Source organism: Balaenoptera physalus (genome assembly GCF_965194825.1).
Source record: "Balaenoptera physalus genome assembly, chromosome: 13".
In the NCBI taxonomy this organism is placed as follows: domain Eukaryota; kingdom Metazoa; phylum Chordata; class Mammalia; order Artiodactyla; family Balaenopteridae; genus Balaenoptera; species Balaenoptera physalus.
Window position 1 is genome coordinate 92,598,256 of NC_138892.1, and position 16,607 is coordinate 92,614,862.

A 16,607-nucleotide genomic window follows, 5' to 3' on the forward strand; every position below is an offset into this window, starting at 1 on the left:
CACACTGCAATGAAGAGTAGCCCCCGCTCGCTGCATCTAGAGAAAGCCGCGTGCAGCAACGAAGACCCAAAGCAGCCAAAAATAAAAATAAATAAATAAATTTATAAAAAGAAGTGCTTCAAGTAAAACCAAAGTAACACACCACACACACACACCCCCCAAACATAAAGACAAAAGCCCCACATAAAACCCCAAACAAATCCCAAAGAATAACATCAACTCTCCCCTCAACACACCCATAAAAGACTGGTAACAATCATTGTGTCATGACTTAAAGGGAAATCATAATCTGTTGACTATTTCCCCTGAGAAGACTTCTGTGTGTCATCTTTAGAAAAAGGTAATATGTGTAAACATGTTCGTATGGATGTAAGGAGCTAAACATTCTTCTCCCATTTTCACCTCTCTTTTCATTCACCTCCTACATTAAAGACTGTATCTATTTGCACTTCATTTTGTGTGTTTCTGTTTGGAGCAGATGAATTCTTATACATCTGCATTTTAAATTATACCTAAATCCTCTTTAACATAGCATGGAAAAAAAAAAAAAGACTGACCAGCACCAATTTAGTTTCAGCAATTTTATATAGGAATCCCAAAGCCTCGCATTTCCTTGTACTCTGGGAACAATGTATAGCCTGAACAAAAGGTTATAGTGGAAAGGAAATGTAATTGATTCTGAAGAGCGTGAACATCTGCAGAGAATGTGGTGTAAGAGACAATGATCTCTGCTTATGTGGATGAAACGGTTTCTAGTTACCCATGTCAGAGAAATAACTCTGCCCCCGCCCCCGCCCCCAAGCTCAGTCCACTAAGCAGAGGCAGGCTGCAGATGCCTTCTGGGACACGGAAACCAACAGAAATAGGTATAGAAGACTTGACAAAACGACATCTGCCCAGTGGTGTTGAAAAGTCAGAAAAGCTTTATGCTGGTGCAAATTTTGTCATTAAATGTAATGTGACTGTGGCCAAGTCAATTTCTCTCTCTGGGCCTCAAGCTGCTCGACTTCGACATGGGAGAGCTGAGCTGGATGACAGACACGGTTCTTTTACGATGCTCTTTCCAGTAAGATTAACAGACTACTTTTTCATCTAGAAGTCTCTTAAAGTCTCAGACTTTCCATTTTAGATGGGAAGAGCAAAAATTCTAACACAGGTGATTTAAGAACATCAACATTTATTTAACATGATAAAAAAGAAATGAGATATGAACATTTGCATTTAAACAACAGTAAGTAGCCTTTAATACTTACATTACATGTGCTCATTGTATAATATATACACAATGAACATAATTACATTTGTACACAAACTAAGTACTGGATTTGAAAACCTGCTTATTGCTGTACACATCTAGTCCAATGAAGTATAAGCCCAGTACTTCAAAATACCTACATTTTAAATTGCTTTTTAAGAAAAAGTAAGCGATAACATTTGTATCTAAGCTGACAAGAGTGTGGCATAACTGCTGACAATGCAATCTGACTGAGAAATAATTATAGCAGGAAACGGACATACGTCACTTAGCAGTAATAAAATGGCACATTTTAAATATATATATAAAATTTTTACAAATCAAGGGTGAAAAACAAAGCATTGCAGTAGGCAAAATGGGAGGAAGAAGAAAAAAAAAAAAAAAGGAAAACAAGCTTCACTGGAAATAACTAAATTTATGTACTGAAAAGTGAAAAGAAATATAAATCCACCTAGACTTTAGAAACATCAAAATCTGGAAATCAGCAACTAAGTAAGCTCTGGCTGTAGACCACACACTAAAAAGCACCTTTACTTATGTGCTCTGAAATCATAGCAGCAAGCTGGTGTCAGAATAATAACCTTGAGATTACATTACATAACCTTGAGTGTACATATGGGCCATTAAAGCTGTTTTGGAATAAACATTTTCCAGAAGTGATAAAATGATGCTCTGTGGCCAAAAGCATCAGAACTATGAATTTCATAGATTTAAAATATACTGTACAATATCTTCTCACATTGCCAAAGGTCCATGTCCTCAGCTTTGAATGGTTTCAACAGAAGTCAGTATAGCTGAAAAATACAAAGAAGTAAAATTACTGTGACACCTGCAAAGTTAATGAATGACCACTTCCTGAAGTAACTAAGGGCCACATTCTCTAGCAATAGAACTGACAAGCATGGCCATGAAAATCCCCAAATATAATACAATTGAAGGACATCTTCTCTTCATTTCCATAAGCTTAATTCACAAAGCAAAGAAACATAAGGGAATATGTGCATAGCAATTCAGATGAAAAAAAGGACCCAAACTTGTGGCTGAATCCAAAAGACTGACAAAATGAGCAGAGATTTGCACAACTTCACTAAAATATGTAATACTATATTAAGCTGCCTACATAGCGGTGTCATTTGTAAAACTTTCCTAAGCCTTGCCAAAACTGCTAGTTCCGAAAGATGACACATGCACAATGAGAAGACGGATGGATTATAAAATAAAGCAAGTTTGAATGCCACTGGTTGGTTCTGGTGACTGCACACCACAAAGCTAGAAAATATCCGGCAATCCCTGTACCTCACTCTAGTACGTAATACTACTGGCTCTTGGAATGAAAGTAAAACAAAACAAAATCGAATAATAACAACTTAAGGAACCTGGAAATGTACTCCAGTTTTAACTGTGAACATTCTTGTTATCAGAATGGTCGAAGTACAATGAATTGTGACCTGTTTATTGAACCAAGAGATAATGGGAGTGGCTCTCAAAGTACATTTCACCCCTAAGACAGACAGAGGCCATCAATCAATTCTTTGCACGGGAGGAATAAAATGAGCATCATGTTTATTATCCCCGTGTTTGGTGTTATTCTGTCACTAGTGGCAACTGCCACTTCTGAATGTGTTAAGTTAAAAGTTTAAATATATGAGTGACAGAGGCAAGACACAGGTTAAGACTACAACAAATACAACAAATCCTAAAGAGATACCAAGTGACAACAAACAAAGCCTCTTTTAGGCTCCAGATAGACATGATCTCAAATAAAAGTTACAGATATGACAAGACAGTGAAACATAAATCCTCTGGCTGAAAACAAGGGACACAGATTATAGCTGCTACAAAAAGGTGTGAATGGACGTAGATGCTAGAAAATGAGCACTACCGGATGAAAAACTTAGTCAAGTTGGTATTTGTACTCATTTATTTTGAGTAAAAATCAAAGAACATGTCTGTAGTCATGCTCATAATGTCTGTAGGTGTTTTCTCAGCTTATAACTGTTCAACAGAAATTGGTGATAATCCGAAGGCACCAAACATGAGAAGATCTGGTAGATACTGAGAAAAAAAGTGCAGAAAAAGGCATAAAATGTTCACTCCATACCTCACAGCTTTTCTGAAAAATAAAAAAAGTATGTAAGTACAAAACTGAGGTAAAATTTAGCCACTGTTGATAAAGTTTAAAAGTAAGACACCTTAGGAAATTATTCGTGGTTCTAAAAGTGTGGTCTAAGGAACACTGGTTGAGAAAGGCCCCGTCTCCCTGTCCCCCACCTGTGGCTTTTTTAAAAGCTACCTCCCTGACTTAAAAAATAATAATTATTTAGAAATAATTTCTGATGGATCTTAAAGATTTTACATTCCATATCTAGTCGGCTGTACCATAAACTTTTCTTTATCCTTAAAAATAATTAGCAAACTCCCAGTGTGGTAGATAGGTCACGCTGAATGTAAAAAACATTTCTGTATCAAAATGTAACGACTTGAACAGAATTCTCAGACCCGACTGTGGAAAGAAACGTTAGGTGGGAGCACGGCTGCAAAACACTGCAAAACCTTCCCTCCAAGTTTAGCTGTTTTTATGCATGGTGAAAGAAGAGACAGAGAAAATGTTGTCATGTTGCAAATCATTGAAGGGCTGATGTTGGAAATTTTGAGTTACTGCCTGTGGTTCAAACACTTGGTCTGCTAACTATCCCTAACACACAGGCCGGAATTCATCACAGTTTTTATTCACCAAATCAACAAAAGTCAGGCTGAAAGCTCTAACAGTAAAGCACAAAAATGAAAGGAAACGACGTACTTGTTCTGAGACTACACACACATGAAGTGTGAGCCTTCTGTGAGCTGCGGCTGAGTGGACGGAACGGGTGATGCCGAGGACTCGGGAGACGGGGACAGGCTTTGCACTAAAACACACCGAGAAAATGTGACGAGATCAAAATCCTGGAGACACCTTCGGAGAAGGAAATCCTGACGCTGCGATTCCCAACACAGAACGTGTGTCGGGAAGGAATTCTTAGTTGCATTTCGGCTCAGCTTTTTCTATTCTGGCAACTGATTATTCAGTATGAAATGTCTCTGGAAGACTGGTTAAAAATTCTTCTTCCATGTACATCTTAAACTTATATAATGTTATATGTCAATCATATCTCAATGAAACTGGGAAAAAATTTAAAAGAAAATTTTTTTTTTTTTTGGGCTTCAAGGTTAATTTTCAGGTGTCTGTCAGTGACTCACCCCTGTTGGGTCTCATTTTTAAAAGCTTTTCTAGTTGCATGAAGCTAAATACTGTAGATGATATAAATGCTGTGGTTTTAATACACCCACCCAACCTTTAACACAGACTTGGCATAATAATAACCGAATGTGATCAATGACAATTTTTAAAGAAAGTGAGAATTCCTGTACACATTGCCTTGTGAGTGATAAGAAGCAAAGGAAAAAGTACTTCATACTGGTTACAAAGGAACATGGCTGATGATATAAATTTCCATGTTATATGTATATAAGATACAAAAAATGCTCTTAAGAACAGTCCTGCATAATTGAATTTCATTGTACTTACCCTTCTGCAAAATGACTGGAGGCGGGGTTTGGGGGGAGGAGAAAGAATTACTAGGGATAGCTTTTTGTTTATGGACAATGAGAAGCGAAACTGATACATTACACTAGTGGGATGATTCCCCTACCCCCATCCCTTGGCAAAAGTCATAAAGAAAAAAAAAAGAAAAAAGATGTGTGAAGAATCCAGAAAGTATAAAAGAATAGCACAGAAAATTTTATTTTTTTAAAACATGCTATGGCTCATGGTCTTCCACTATCAAAGAAAAACCCAGATGTGGATTACAGTAGGAGCTAAGTAAGTAAATCCATTCTACTAGTGTAGATATTCAATCTTCCACAGTTCCCAAAGGGGTAGGCTTATGAATACTCTGAGAATCCAGCGTCAGAGAAAAGTACTAAAATATCTTCTTCTTAGAAAAAAGTTTAAGGTATGTGTAAAGGTTCAGATTAAAAAAACAAATAAAACAAAACAAAGAGAAGGAACTGACGTCCAAGACAGGAGAGAGGGCGGATCTAGCTGCTCACGCAGGGCTGGCCCTGTGCTCTGGTGCAACTGCAGCCCTCCTGACCGTGCAAGTGTGGGAAGGCAAAGGCTGCTTGGTCTGCAGTTGATGTCCCTGCATGGCTCCCTTGCTAGAGTCTCCACATGGCAAATAAATTCAGAGGTTCAGAGGAAGCACCAGTGAGAAAATTAGGAAACATGTAATATCTACCTGCCATTGTCTGACTTCCTCTAGAAGCCTCAGGAGTTAGTTCATAAGAAATAACAGTTTCTTCCTGCTCATGAATATTGTCCTTTGTATTTTCTTCAGGGTGGCCTTCTGGTTTATGATTTGGGATCTGTGACTCATCTTGAGGGCTAATGAAAATAGATGGAAGTTTTAAAGTTCGTTATTTTAGAATGCAATTAATTTTTTTTCTTCCAACTTAGTGTTATGAAAAATCTTAACTATACAGAAAAGATGTCACCATCTGTACTTAACAATTGCTAACATTTTGTTGGCATTTTTGTCCACATTTTGCCAATCTTGTTTCATTCTAAACCCTCAGCCCCCTACTCCCCAAATTATTATTATTATTATTAATTAATTAATTAATTAATTTTTGGTTGCATTGGTTCTTCGTTGCTGCACGCAGATTTTTCTCTAGTTGCTGTGAGCGGGGGCTACTCTTTGGTGCAGTGTGCGGGCTTCTCATGGCGGTGGCTTCTCTTGTTGCAGAGCACGGGCTCTAGGTGTGCGGGTTCAGTAGTTGTGGCACACAGGCTCTAGAGTGCAGGCTCAGTAGTTGTGGCGCACAGGCTTAGTTGCTCCGCGGCATGTGGGATCTTCCCGGACCAGGGCTCGAACCCGTGTCCCCTGCATTGGCAGGCGGATTCTTAACCACTGCGCCACCAGGGAAGTCCTCCCCAAATTATTTTAAAGCAGATTCCAGACATATCATTCAGTCTCTAAATACCATCAAATACCCAGTCAATGCTCAAATGATCCTGATTGCCTCATAATATCATCTTAGAGTTATCTGTTTGAATCAGGATCCAAACAACAAAGTCCACACACTGTATTTGCCTGACAAGTCCCTTAAAGTCTACTTTAAAATATACCACCCCACACACCCGTTTTATTCTTTGTCATTTATTTAGGAAAGAACCTGGTTTATCTGTCCAATAATTTACTACATTCTGGATTTTGATGACTGTATCCCTCGTATTTTTTATAAACTGATATGATTCTTAGGCTTGATCAGACTTAGGTTTGGGGGGAAAGGAGGCAAGTAATACTCTATTAGGTGGGTGTCTTGCACTACTGCATTAATAGGCTGTCTCCTTTCCTGATGTTAAAAATGATCAGGGGACTTCCCTGGCAGTCCAGTGGTTAAGACTTCACCTTCCAATGCAACAGGTGTGGGTGTTTGATTCCTGGTCGGGGAGCTGAGAACCCACATGCCTCGTGGCCAAAAAACCAAAACTTAAAACAGAATATTGTAGTAAATTCAATAAAGACTTTAAAAATGGTTCACATAAAAAAAATCTTTAAAAAAACAAAACAAAACAAACAAAAAAAGATCAGTGACTTCAGGGGTTATCAGTTTGACCCTTTCATTTTAAAGCTCCCGGTCGTATTTTTTTAGCTAACAGCTTTAGCAGCACTGAGGAATATTGTTCATCCATTATTTTAACAGGGTTTTAGCAAAGCAGTGATATTCTAAGTCTCTCATTCTTTTTTTTTTAATTAATTAATTAATTAAATTTTGGCTGTGTTGGGTCTTAATTGCAGTGTGCGGGCTCTCTAGTTGTGGCACACAGGGGCTCCAGAGCATACAGGCTCATCAGTTGTGGTGCGTGGGCTTTCTAGTTGTGGTGTGCAGGCTCCAGAGCACATGGGCTCTGTAGCTGCAGCACGTGGGCTTAGTTGCCCCACGGCATGTGGGATCTTAGTTCCTCCACCAGGGATCGAACCCATGTCCCCTGCATTGGAAGGCAGATTCTTACCCACTGGACCACCAGGGAAGTCCCAAAGTCTCTCATTCTTTTTTAATAAATTAAAAAAATTTATTTATTTATTTATTTATCTTTGGCTGCATTGGGTCTTCGTTGCCGTGCACAGGCTTTCTCTAGTTGCGGCGAGCGGGGGCTACTCTTCGTTGTGGTGCGCAGGCTTCTCTTGTTGTGGAGCACAGGCTCTAGGCGCGCTGGCTTCAGTAGCTGTGGCACGCGGGCTCAGCAGTAGCGGCTCGCGGGCTCTAGAGTGCAGGCTCAGTAGTTGTGGCGCACGGGCTTAGTTGCTCCGCGGCATGTGGGATCTTCCCGGACCAGGGCTCGAACCCGTGTCCCCTGCATTGGCAGGCAGATTCTTAACCACTGAGCCACCAGGGAAGCCCTCTCATTCTTTACTGAGTGAAATTCTTCTAATAAAGAAGAAGAGTTTCCTCATAAACTCTCTGGTTGCAGTTTGTTTGGGAAAGGTAAGATAAATATTTACTTCTTTCTCTTTATGTACCAGGTTTTGGAGCAATAAGTCGATTCCCTAGCATCCTCTGAAGGGGCCAACAAATTATTTTTTTGTTGTTGTTGTATCATTATGAACTCATAGATGTGTAATATACTGGATGTGTTTTTTTTTTTTTGGATGTGTTTTAATCTATGTCTATTAACAAAAGTTCAGCAGAGATTTTTTTTCTTATCAGCTATCACCAAATATTTTTCAAATTCCCTCTTGCTATTCATTGAAGAGATAAAGGCATTCCTAATAACATGAAATACAGCATTTCTCTTTTCCAGCACTAGGAATTTTTTTATGGATGGTGAGACTGAGGATATGCATTTAAAAACGCTAGTTAGCTTTTTTCTGGTCAGCGGCCTGAGGTGACCTCTCAAAATGGTTCGCTATTCACTTGACCCAGAAAACCCCACAAAATCATGCAAGTCGAGAGGTTCAAATCTTCGTGTTCACTTTAAGAACACTCGTGAAACAGCCCAGGCCATTAAGGGTATGCATATCCGAAAAGCCACCAAGTATCTGAAGGATGTCACTTTAAAGAAGCAGTGTGTGCCATTCCGTCATTACAGTGGTGGAGTTGGTAGGTGTGCCCAGGCCAAACAGTGGGGCTGGACGCAGGGTCGGTGGCCCAAAAAGAGTGCTGAATTTTTACTGCACATGCTCAAAAATGCAGAGAGTAATGCTGAACTTAAGGGCTTAGATGTAGATTCTCTGGTCATTGAGCATATCCAGGTGAACAAAGCCCCCAAGATGTGGCGCAGGACATACAGAGCTCATGGTCGGATCAACCCATACATGAGCTCTCCCTGCCACATTGAGATGATCCTTACTGAAAAAGAACAGATTGTTCCTAAACCAGAAGAGGAGGTTGCCCAGAAGAAAAAGATATCCCAGAAGAAATTGAAGAAACAAAAACTTATGGCCCAGGAATAAATGCTGCAAAAAATAAATGCAAATAAAAGTAAAAAAATAAAAATAAAAAAAAATAAAAACGCTAGTTAAGAAATATAGTTAAAAAAAATGGCAAATCACTATAATTTTTGGAACGCTTATCAGACATCTTAGACATCTGATCAATGTCTGTCATTATACAGGCAACGCTGAGGTGCTTACTTTGCTGTAGCTCATGTGCCTATGGCATTTTTTTAAAAAAGGTATTTATTGATCACTTGCTAGGTGTTTAGCACAGTGCTAAGTGCTATACACGTATTTTCTTATTTAATCCCTATAGCACACTTGTGACATGGATACTATTATTATCCTCATTTTTACAAGTGAGGAACCTGCATTTAGGACAGTTACGTAACTTGCTCAAGATTCTACAGCTGGTAAGAGATATTCTGGGACTGGAATCCAAGACCTCTGACTCTAGAGTTTACCATTTTCAAGCAGGTATACAATTTTGTGAATGACTCCTTTGTTTGTTTTTCCTAATTATTACCTGTATGGAACATCCTTGGGCATCTTTTCTTTGTTTTCTTCTTTATCCACCACTTCCTCAGAATTTACTCCATTTGGCTCAGGTGTGAAAAGTGTTTCGGAAAAAACATTTTCAGTTTTTTTAAACTATAGAAGAAGAAAAATTTCTTTTTCAAATCATTTTTACCACATTTAATATATTAGTGAATTACCTAAAATGATTCCTAAATAAAGTTTATTAAAAAACCCATACCCTATCAAATATTTACTGACATATAAATTTATATTCAAGTACATTAAAAATATTAATGTCCTATAAAAAATAAATAAAATAAAATTCAAAAATTAAAAAAAAAAAATTAATGTCCTTTGCTACTAGGATAAAAGGTACATTGCCATTAGCTAGCTGCTTTGGGATATAACATTCTTTAATTGGGTTAATGATAATTTATTCCAGCCTTGATTGATCATGTTTTAAGTTTTCAATTAACCCAGTTTTTGTTGTGGCTGAATACATCAATCAAATTATACGAAGCCTATCATCTCACTAAGATCTATATAGCCCCTGTGACAGAATGACACGTAACTATTTTCAACCTTCTCACATGACCTTATCTTCAAAAATCCACCCCTTTGTAATATCTGTCCTAAAATAATCTCTCTACCTCTTCGCTGAAATCTGTATTTTGAGGTTCAGCTTCTTTTAGTCGAACAGTTTCTGCGGCAGGAGTTTCATGGTTTGGCTTCACATCATTTTCTCTAATGACGGCGTCCGGTTCCTTAAGGTTATCATCTCTCCTTCGAGTCTGTTCAACAGATAAACAGCATTTTTAGATTCATACTATACGGTCATGCATAGTTTTTAGATGGTACCTATTAAATTTTTTTTTTTTTTAAAGTTGGCTCTTCACTTGCAAGGAGGTTTCCTTATGAAAAACAACAGAGGAATCTTATATATATTAATCATCTGTTTTGTAATGTGTAGAATGTGCAGTTATTCTACTGTTAATTGGTTGAATCACCATTAGCAATGCCTGCTCTCCATTAGACAAGACAGAAAGGGGATTTCTATGACGACAGGGAATCACTTTCAGCTGGTCCATGTCTACTAACAGGGATAGACCAGACTGAAGCCACTGGAAAGGTTCCTTAGTCTGCTCTGATTTATGAATCAGGGTAACAAACAAACAAATAAGTAATAAGAAATGGAATGGTGTCTCTTTATAAGACTGAAGTTAAAATGTAATGAATAGTCGAACTTTTCTTTAGAAACCCTCTCTCGCTACAATTTAGGTCATGCTAAATTAGTATACAGAGTAATACACATTTCATTGGGAGGGGAACTGGGGACTACCCTGCTAACCTGCATGGCATTTTACATTTGTTGAAAGCACTTTTATCTTCTTACTATCTCCATGAAGTAGATAGGACAGGTTGTATCTTTATTTCATCTACGGTAGAGGAGATTAAGTCCACAACGGATAGGAGGGTATCCAACAAGTAATTTAGCTCTGGTTTTCTGAACCCAGGGCTATTTCCATTTTACTAAGCTGTCCTGGCACATTATAAGAGTTGAATAATATAACTATCCATGTTGCTGACATTTGAAAGCCCATCAACCATGTAACTCTGTGATTCTAAGATTCAAGTGATATTAGATTTACCCACAAGAATGAGTAAAAGCAGTTGATATACCTGGGTAACCCGGAATGGATTATCCTTTAAATTTGAGGGACTTGGTAAGGGTGACTGGTCTAAAGCACCAATAATGTTTAATCCTTTTTTCTTTTCCCTTAAGCATGCTTGTTGATGCCTCCTGATTCTTTCCATTTGCTCTTCCACAGTCATCCTAGGTCGAGTGCTTTCAGCCAAACAGAGCTGTTCCACTGCACTTCTTGGTCTTTCCTTTAAATTGAAAGTAAACAAACAGATGAATACCTGAATACAGGATAACTTCTGAAAAGTATGTTAGAATAAAAAATGTCCTACGATGCATTTATTTTGTTTGCAAAATCTAAAGTGGAGGTTTTGGATGTCATTTAGATAACACCAGAAAGGCAGATTACTTTATGCATGCACTGATGCAGGATCAGCGATGGAAAGAGAGAGAGAGAGAGGAGGTAGGAGGGAGGGGAGAGAAGAGGAACTTAAAGAGGGGATTTGCTTGTTTTTTTAAAAAAAATACAAAAAAGTACGGCAGCTCTGGAGTGACCCTACCCCACAGCCCTGAGACAGGAAATTGTATAAAACTCAAACTAGGAGAAAACAGGGGTCATAGCTTCTAAAAATCAGCAATTTCTTTTATTATACTAAAAATGTAATGTTTCAAGTCACACATTTTTTACTGTGAAAAGACTGGTAGAGAAAACATCCTTAGTTTATGAAAAACTATGGAAGAATCTATTTTCTATAAATCAGAAGGTTATATTTTATATATATATATATATACATTTACATGGCTCATTTTTATGGTTTACTGAAGGGTTTAAAAATATTAGTCACATTAAACAACCAGTTCTTACTTCTCACTTTCTTACTAAAGATATAAAACAATATTGGTATGAGATCCAAAATAAGTATATCAATAACTGTCAAAAGGAAATTTTAGCTTATTTTATATAATAGAAATTTTAGAGATTAAACATATTCTAAGATCTATAGAATAGAATGCATAGGTTTCTTTGTGTCCTCTGGACTGAACTGCTGGGAACTGACTGAGACATTGGTGGAGTTGCTGGTGTTTTGGAAAGAAGCCAGGGCAGAGGTAAGTATTTCCGTGACTAAGCAGTATGTCAGGATAATGGCCAAGATCCTCTTCTCTCCACTGCAATCTAAAATGTGTCTGCAGGGCAGTAGCTACAGATCTAGAACTGTTTTCTATTGTATAGAATATCTTGAAGAGCTCAAGTAGAAGCTGAAAGGAAAATGAAAAATGAAAAGCCTTAGAGTGCAGAAATGATGCTTCTCATTTGTGAAACAAAGCATTTGCTTTTGTGAAAAAAATTTTTTAAATAAAGGTAAATTCTAGATATTGATTGGGAAGTTGGCTACTTTAGCACTCTTTCATTTTTAGTAACAACAAACATGTATTCTTCCTGGTTTTCCTGTGTTTGTGCAAAAGTGTTGTCTCACTGAAACTTCCTTTTCCAAGTTATCGTATTGTACAAATCTATTTATTCTTTTAAAATGCCAGATATTATTAATTTTTAGATCTTTTTGCCAGTATAACTGGAGAAGAGTATCTCACTGGGGTTTTAGTTAGCACTTTAAAAATGATTATCAGGGTTGAGCAATTTTCATATTTTTGTGAATTACTGTTACATAGTTTCCATTTTAAAAAGCCCTAAAAATAACTGATTTGTATTAATTCCTCAAATATTATGAAACTTGTCTGTTATATTGTAAGTATTTTCTTCTGGTATCTGTATTGCTTATAAAGGACTTTCCGGTACAGTATTAGGTAACTAGTCTTCTATACTTTCCCCCCAGTATTTGGTAATGTAGAAGTCTTTCTTCTAGTATTTAAGATAGTTATTTTTTAAAAAAGATATTTACAGAATATAAATCCACTAATATCTTTCTGTTTGATCTCAACATGCATTTTTAAAGTTTTTTTTCTGTTACCTTATTTCACATTATAATTTCCAAAGAAAACACCCTTTTAATCTAAAAAATGCCTAACTATGAACAACAGTATTACAGAACCATTATATTTCTTATATACATAAATTTGTCAGAATTTCTGGCATATACTTTGTACCATACTTTAATATCTTTCAAGAATAATCATAAATCTTATCATTTGTTGTACCTTTCAGTCTTTTCTTATAGTTTTAAGTTATCTCATACCAAATAAATAGAATTTATAAAGATGAGAAGTAAAATTTCTTTTGCAGCCCAAATTTCTAGAGAGTACTTGGGGAAAGGGAGTTAAGTGCTTTGAGAATCTTCCCAAGAAGACCAAGATTAGACTGGTTAAAAGCCAGTCTGAATTAAATGGATCTCAGATGAAAGTGTGAAGTACAGGATTTGCTTCTCATTCTCAGTTCACATTGCTCATTGTAACCAGAGGATTGGCAAACTCCAAGTCTACTGCAGAGGATAGGCCCTGCAAACTCAGGCTGGCTTGGAAGTCCACTAGCTTGGGTGACCACAGCACATGTCTATCACTCTCCTAAGGAAATTTTTAGAGGTGTCCAGAGGGGTAACACAGGGCAGCTATCTGAGAACAGATTCCACAAATTGTGCCCCAAAGACCTCATGTGGAGTCTGAGCAAAGAAGACCTAGATTAGGCCTGTCCTCTGAGGTGCTAATTCCCTGAATGTAATTAAAAAAATTAAGATTACTAAATTTTTCTTAAGAGTATGTAAAAAAAAACTTTTGATGGGAATTCCCTGGAGGTCTAGTGGTTAGGACCCCGCACTTCCACTGCAGGGGGCACAGGTTCGATCCCTGGTCAGGGAAGGATCCCGCAAGCTGTGTGGTGTGGCCCAAAAAAAAAAAGTTTTGAAAAAAACCTCTAAAAATTAAAGCATATACAAGGTGGCAATAAATAGGTTGAGAATCCTTCTGGAAATTAATGTATAATTAAATACCATTCTTGACTCCATCATCTTCTTAGTTTTCCTTAAAGTTACATATGAGGCTATTGTCGAAGATTCGGGTGTTGGTGATTTTGTTCTTGGAGGGACTACTCCAACAGGAAAGTGGGAACCTAAAAATAAAAACAGCATTAAGTTCTACAAAACATCTTCACATGACATTGCTTTCTTTGGACATATTCAATTTCTGAGGCTTTTGAAATCAGAAGGCAAATTTATCGTTTGAAAAGAGACAGGGAAATGTAATAGCCTTTCGTTACTTATTTTACCTAATAAGCCCGCAATGATACTAACCAGACAAATTTAGGGTTAGCTTTAGAAATAAAGTCCTACTGATGATAACAGACGACATTTAAAAAATTATAAAATTTAGTGATATGCAGTGTATCATATATCTTCACAACAACCCTGTAAAAAAAGAAGGTAAATGAAGTGCAGAATCTGGGTTAACTGACTTCCTTAAGTCCATATAGCTTAGCAGCAGCATGGCTAGAGCTTCTGCTTTGGTCCGTTTTCCCTTGTTGCTCTGCTTCTTCATGAAGTATTTACAATATTTTCGGAGGTTAAAAGTACCTTAATCTAATCCTCTCACAGAGATGAGGAAAGTTATGGCCAGAAGGGTTAAGTGATTTACCTAAATGTCCTTAATTCCCATTTGGTCTCTTTCAATCACACTGCACCACCTCAATAAAGAATCCACTAACAATGTTAACAATAGTTGACTACAGGTAATTGAAGTTACTTTCACTTTTGCATTTTTGAAAATTTCTAAAATGAACACACACTACTTTTATAATTAGAAAACAAACAATACACACACACAAAATCATTAACACAACAATAAAAGCTAATGATCAGTTCACATAAAATGTATTCATCTGTACCATAGTCATCTTGTGTAAGCAGAATATATACAGTATTGTCCACTGAGGACACAAGTAAAATAAGAAATTAATGAAATCTCAATAGTTTGCTGAAAAAAAAAAAATCATTCTCTTTGGGCTCATTAAAGTTACATTAACTAAGTAGAAAAATGAAATCTTATTTTCCCCCCGAAGACAGATGGTGGTCAATCATTCAGGGCCCCTTTAGGTTATGAACCAAACAATGTGCAGCTTAATGAAGTTTTAATATTGTTTATGAACTCTGTGTTTATTAGAGTTGTATATTTGAGAATGTGAAGAGCTGGACTGATGTATTACAAGTAATTTTTACAGTTCAAATAAAGAAAAGGCTTCTACTATGCCAGTCAGTGGTCCATTTTTAAAAGCCCGACTTTAAGTCATGTGGTACAAAATAAATTACACTGTAATCGATCTGTACACTTCAGACAATTTATTTAGATGAGAGCTTATGATTATATACTAAAAAAAAAAAAAAAACCCAAAATTTAAAAGAGGAAAAACTTCCAGGAAGAATTCAAGCCATATTAGAGAACATATTTCAGATGATATAGTTGTTATGAGTAAATACATCTACCAGTTTTTTGCTGAGAAGTATTACAACCTGTTTAGCCATACTCTGTTGACAGACATATGACTGCTTCCAGTTTTTGTCTATTATGAATTAAAGCTGCTATAACAACCCTTGTATAAGTCTTTTGAGGGATTGTGTTTTCATTTTTCTTAGGTAAATATATAGGATTCCTGGCTATGATGACTGCATGTTTAACTATATGAGAAACTGCCAAACTATTGTTCCATCCTATACCACCTCAGAAATGTGTGTGAATTCCAATTGTTCCACATCCTAACCAACACTAGGTAGTCAGTCTTTCAAGTTGAGCCATTCTAGAAGGTGTGAAATGTGATATTTATTTGCATTAAAACTGCATTTCTTTTATGATTACTAAGTTGTAAGCTTTTCCATGTGCTTATTGGCCATTTGTATATACCTGATTTGTTAACTCTCCAAGGCTGTTGCTTACTTTTTTATTGGGTTGTTTATCTTTATTACTGATTTGCAAGAGTTATTTTTTTTTTTTAAAGTTTTTAATCTTTTATTTATTTATTTATTTATGGCTGTGTTGGGTCTTCGTTTCTGTGCGAGGGCTTTCTCTAGTTGTGGCAAGTGGGGGCCACTCTTCATCGCGGTGCGTGGGCCTCTCACTGTCACGGCCTCTCTCGTTGTGGAGAACAGGCTCCAGACGCGCAGGCTCAGTAGTTGTGGCTCACGGGCCTAGTTGCTCCGTGGCATGTGGGATCTTCCCAGACCAGGGCTCGAACCCGTGTCCCCTGCATTTGGCAGGCAGATTCTCAACCACTGCGCCACCAGAGAAGCCCCTGCAAGAGTTATTTATATATTCTGGATACAAGGATTTTGTAAGGTATATGTACTGATAATATTTTCTTCCATTCTGATAGGCAAAAGTTTTAAATTTTGATGAAATTGAATTAATCAGTTTTCACTGAGAGTCTAGCCCTCAGAGGGCCCCAGCTTTATTTGAGGGGGTCTCCTAGCAGACTCCTAATTTGTTCATGCTCTGAGCTTTGTCCTGTCACAAGGTGAAAGCTGGCTTTCATGCTCCACTTAACTTCCTGGATGCCGCTTGCTATGGACTGAATTGGTCCTCCTAAAATTCCTGTTGAAGTCCTAACCCTTGATGTGACTATATTTGGAGATGGGGATTAAAAGGAGGTCATTAAGTTTAAATGAGGTCATAAGGGTGGGGCCCTGGCCCCCAAAGATTAGTGTCCTTATAAAATGAGACACCAGAGAATTTACAGGCACTCAGAGGAAAGGCCATGTGAGGGAGGCAGCATCTACAA

The 16,607-nt window shown here is 37.3% G+C and overlaps 2 protein-coding genes and 1 pseudogene across 23 annotated transcripts in view; 2 read left to right on the forward strand and 1 right to left on the reverse strand.

The window, feature by feature from the left end:
• Positions 1-16,607, forward strand: part of LOC309641237 (uncharacterized protein) — a 487,119-nt gene that overhangs the window by 40,880 nt on the left and 429,632 nt on the right. The gene's annotated exons all lie outside the window — the stretch shown is intronic.
• Positions 1,161-16,607, reverse strand: part of PLEKHA5 (pleckstrin homology domain containing A5) — a 236,905-nt gene continuing 221,458 nt past the window's right edge. For 17 of the 21 annotated variants that reach the window (XM_082421055.1, XM_082421054.1, XM_082421033.1 and 14 more), the window contains 7 exons: positions 13,834-13,952; positions 10,933-11,142; positions 9,903-10,043; positions 9,260-9,384; positions 5,533-5,678; positions 4,056-4,161; positions 1,161-2,049 (listed from right to left, as the gene is read on the reverse strand). In XM_082421055.1, coding sequence (XP_082277181.1) covers positions 4,067-4,161; positions 5,533-5,678; positions 9,260-9,384; positions 9,903-10,043; positions 10,933-11,142; positions 13,834-13,952 — 836 coding nt within the window. In that variant the 3' untranslated portion in view covers positions 1,161-2,049; positions 4,056-4,066. The remainder of the gene's footprint in view (positions 2,050-4,055; positions 4,162-5,532; positions 5,679-9,259; positions 9,385-9,902; positions 10,044-10,932; positions 11,143-13,833; positions 13,953-16,607) is intronic. The other 4 variants (XM_082421056.1, XM_082421059.1, XM_082421058.1 and 1 more) reach the window with 1 other exon arrangement.
• LOC309641236 (large ribosomal subunit protein uL22 pseudogene) lies at positions 8,143-8,810 on the forward strand (annotated as a pseudogene). Its single transcript has one exon. The product of its transcript is annotated as a large ribosomal subunit protein uL22 pseudogene (transcript).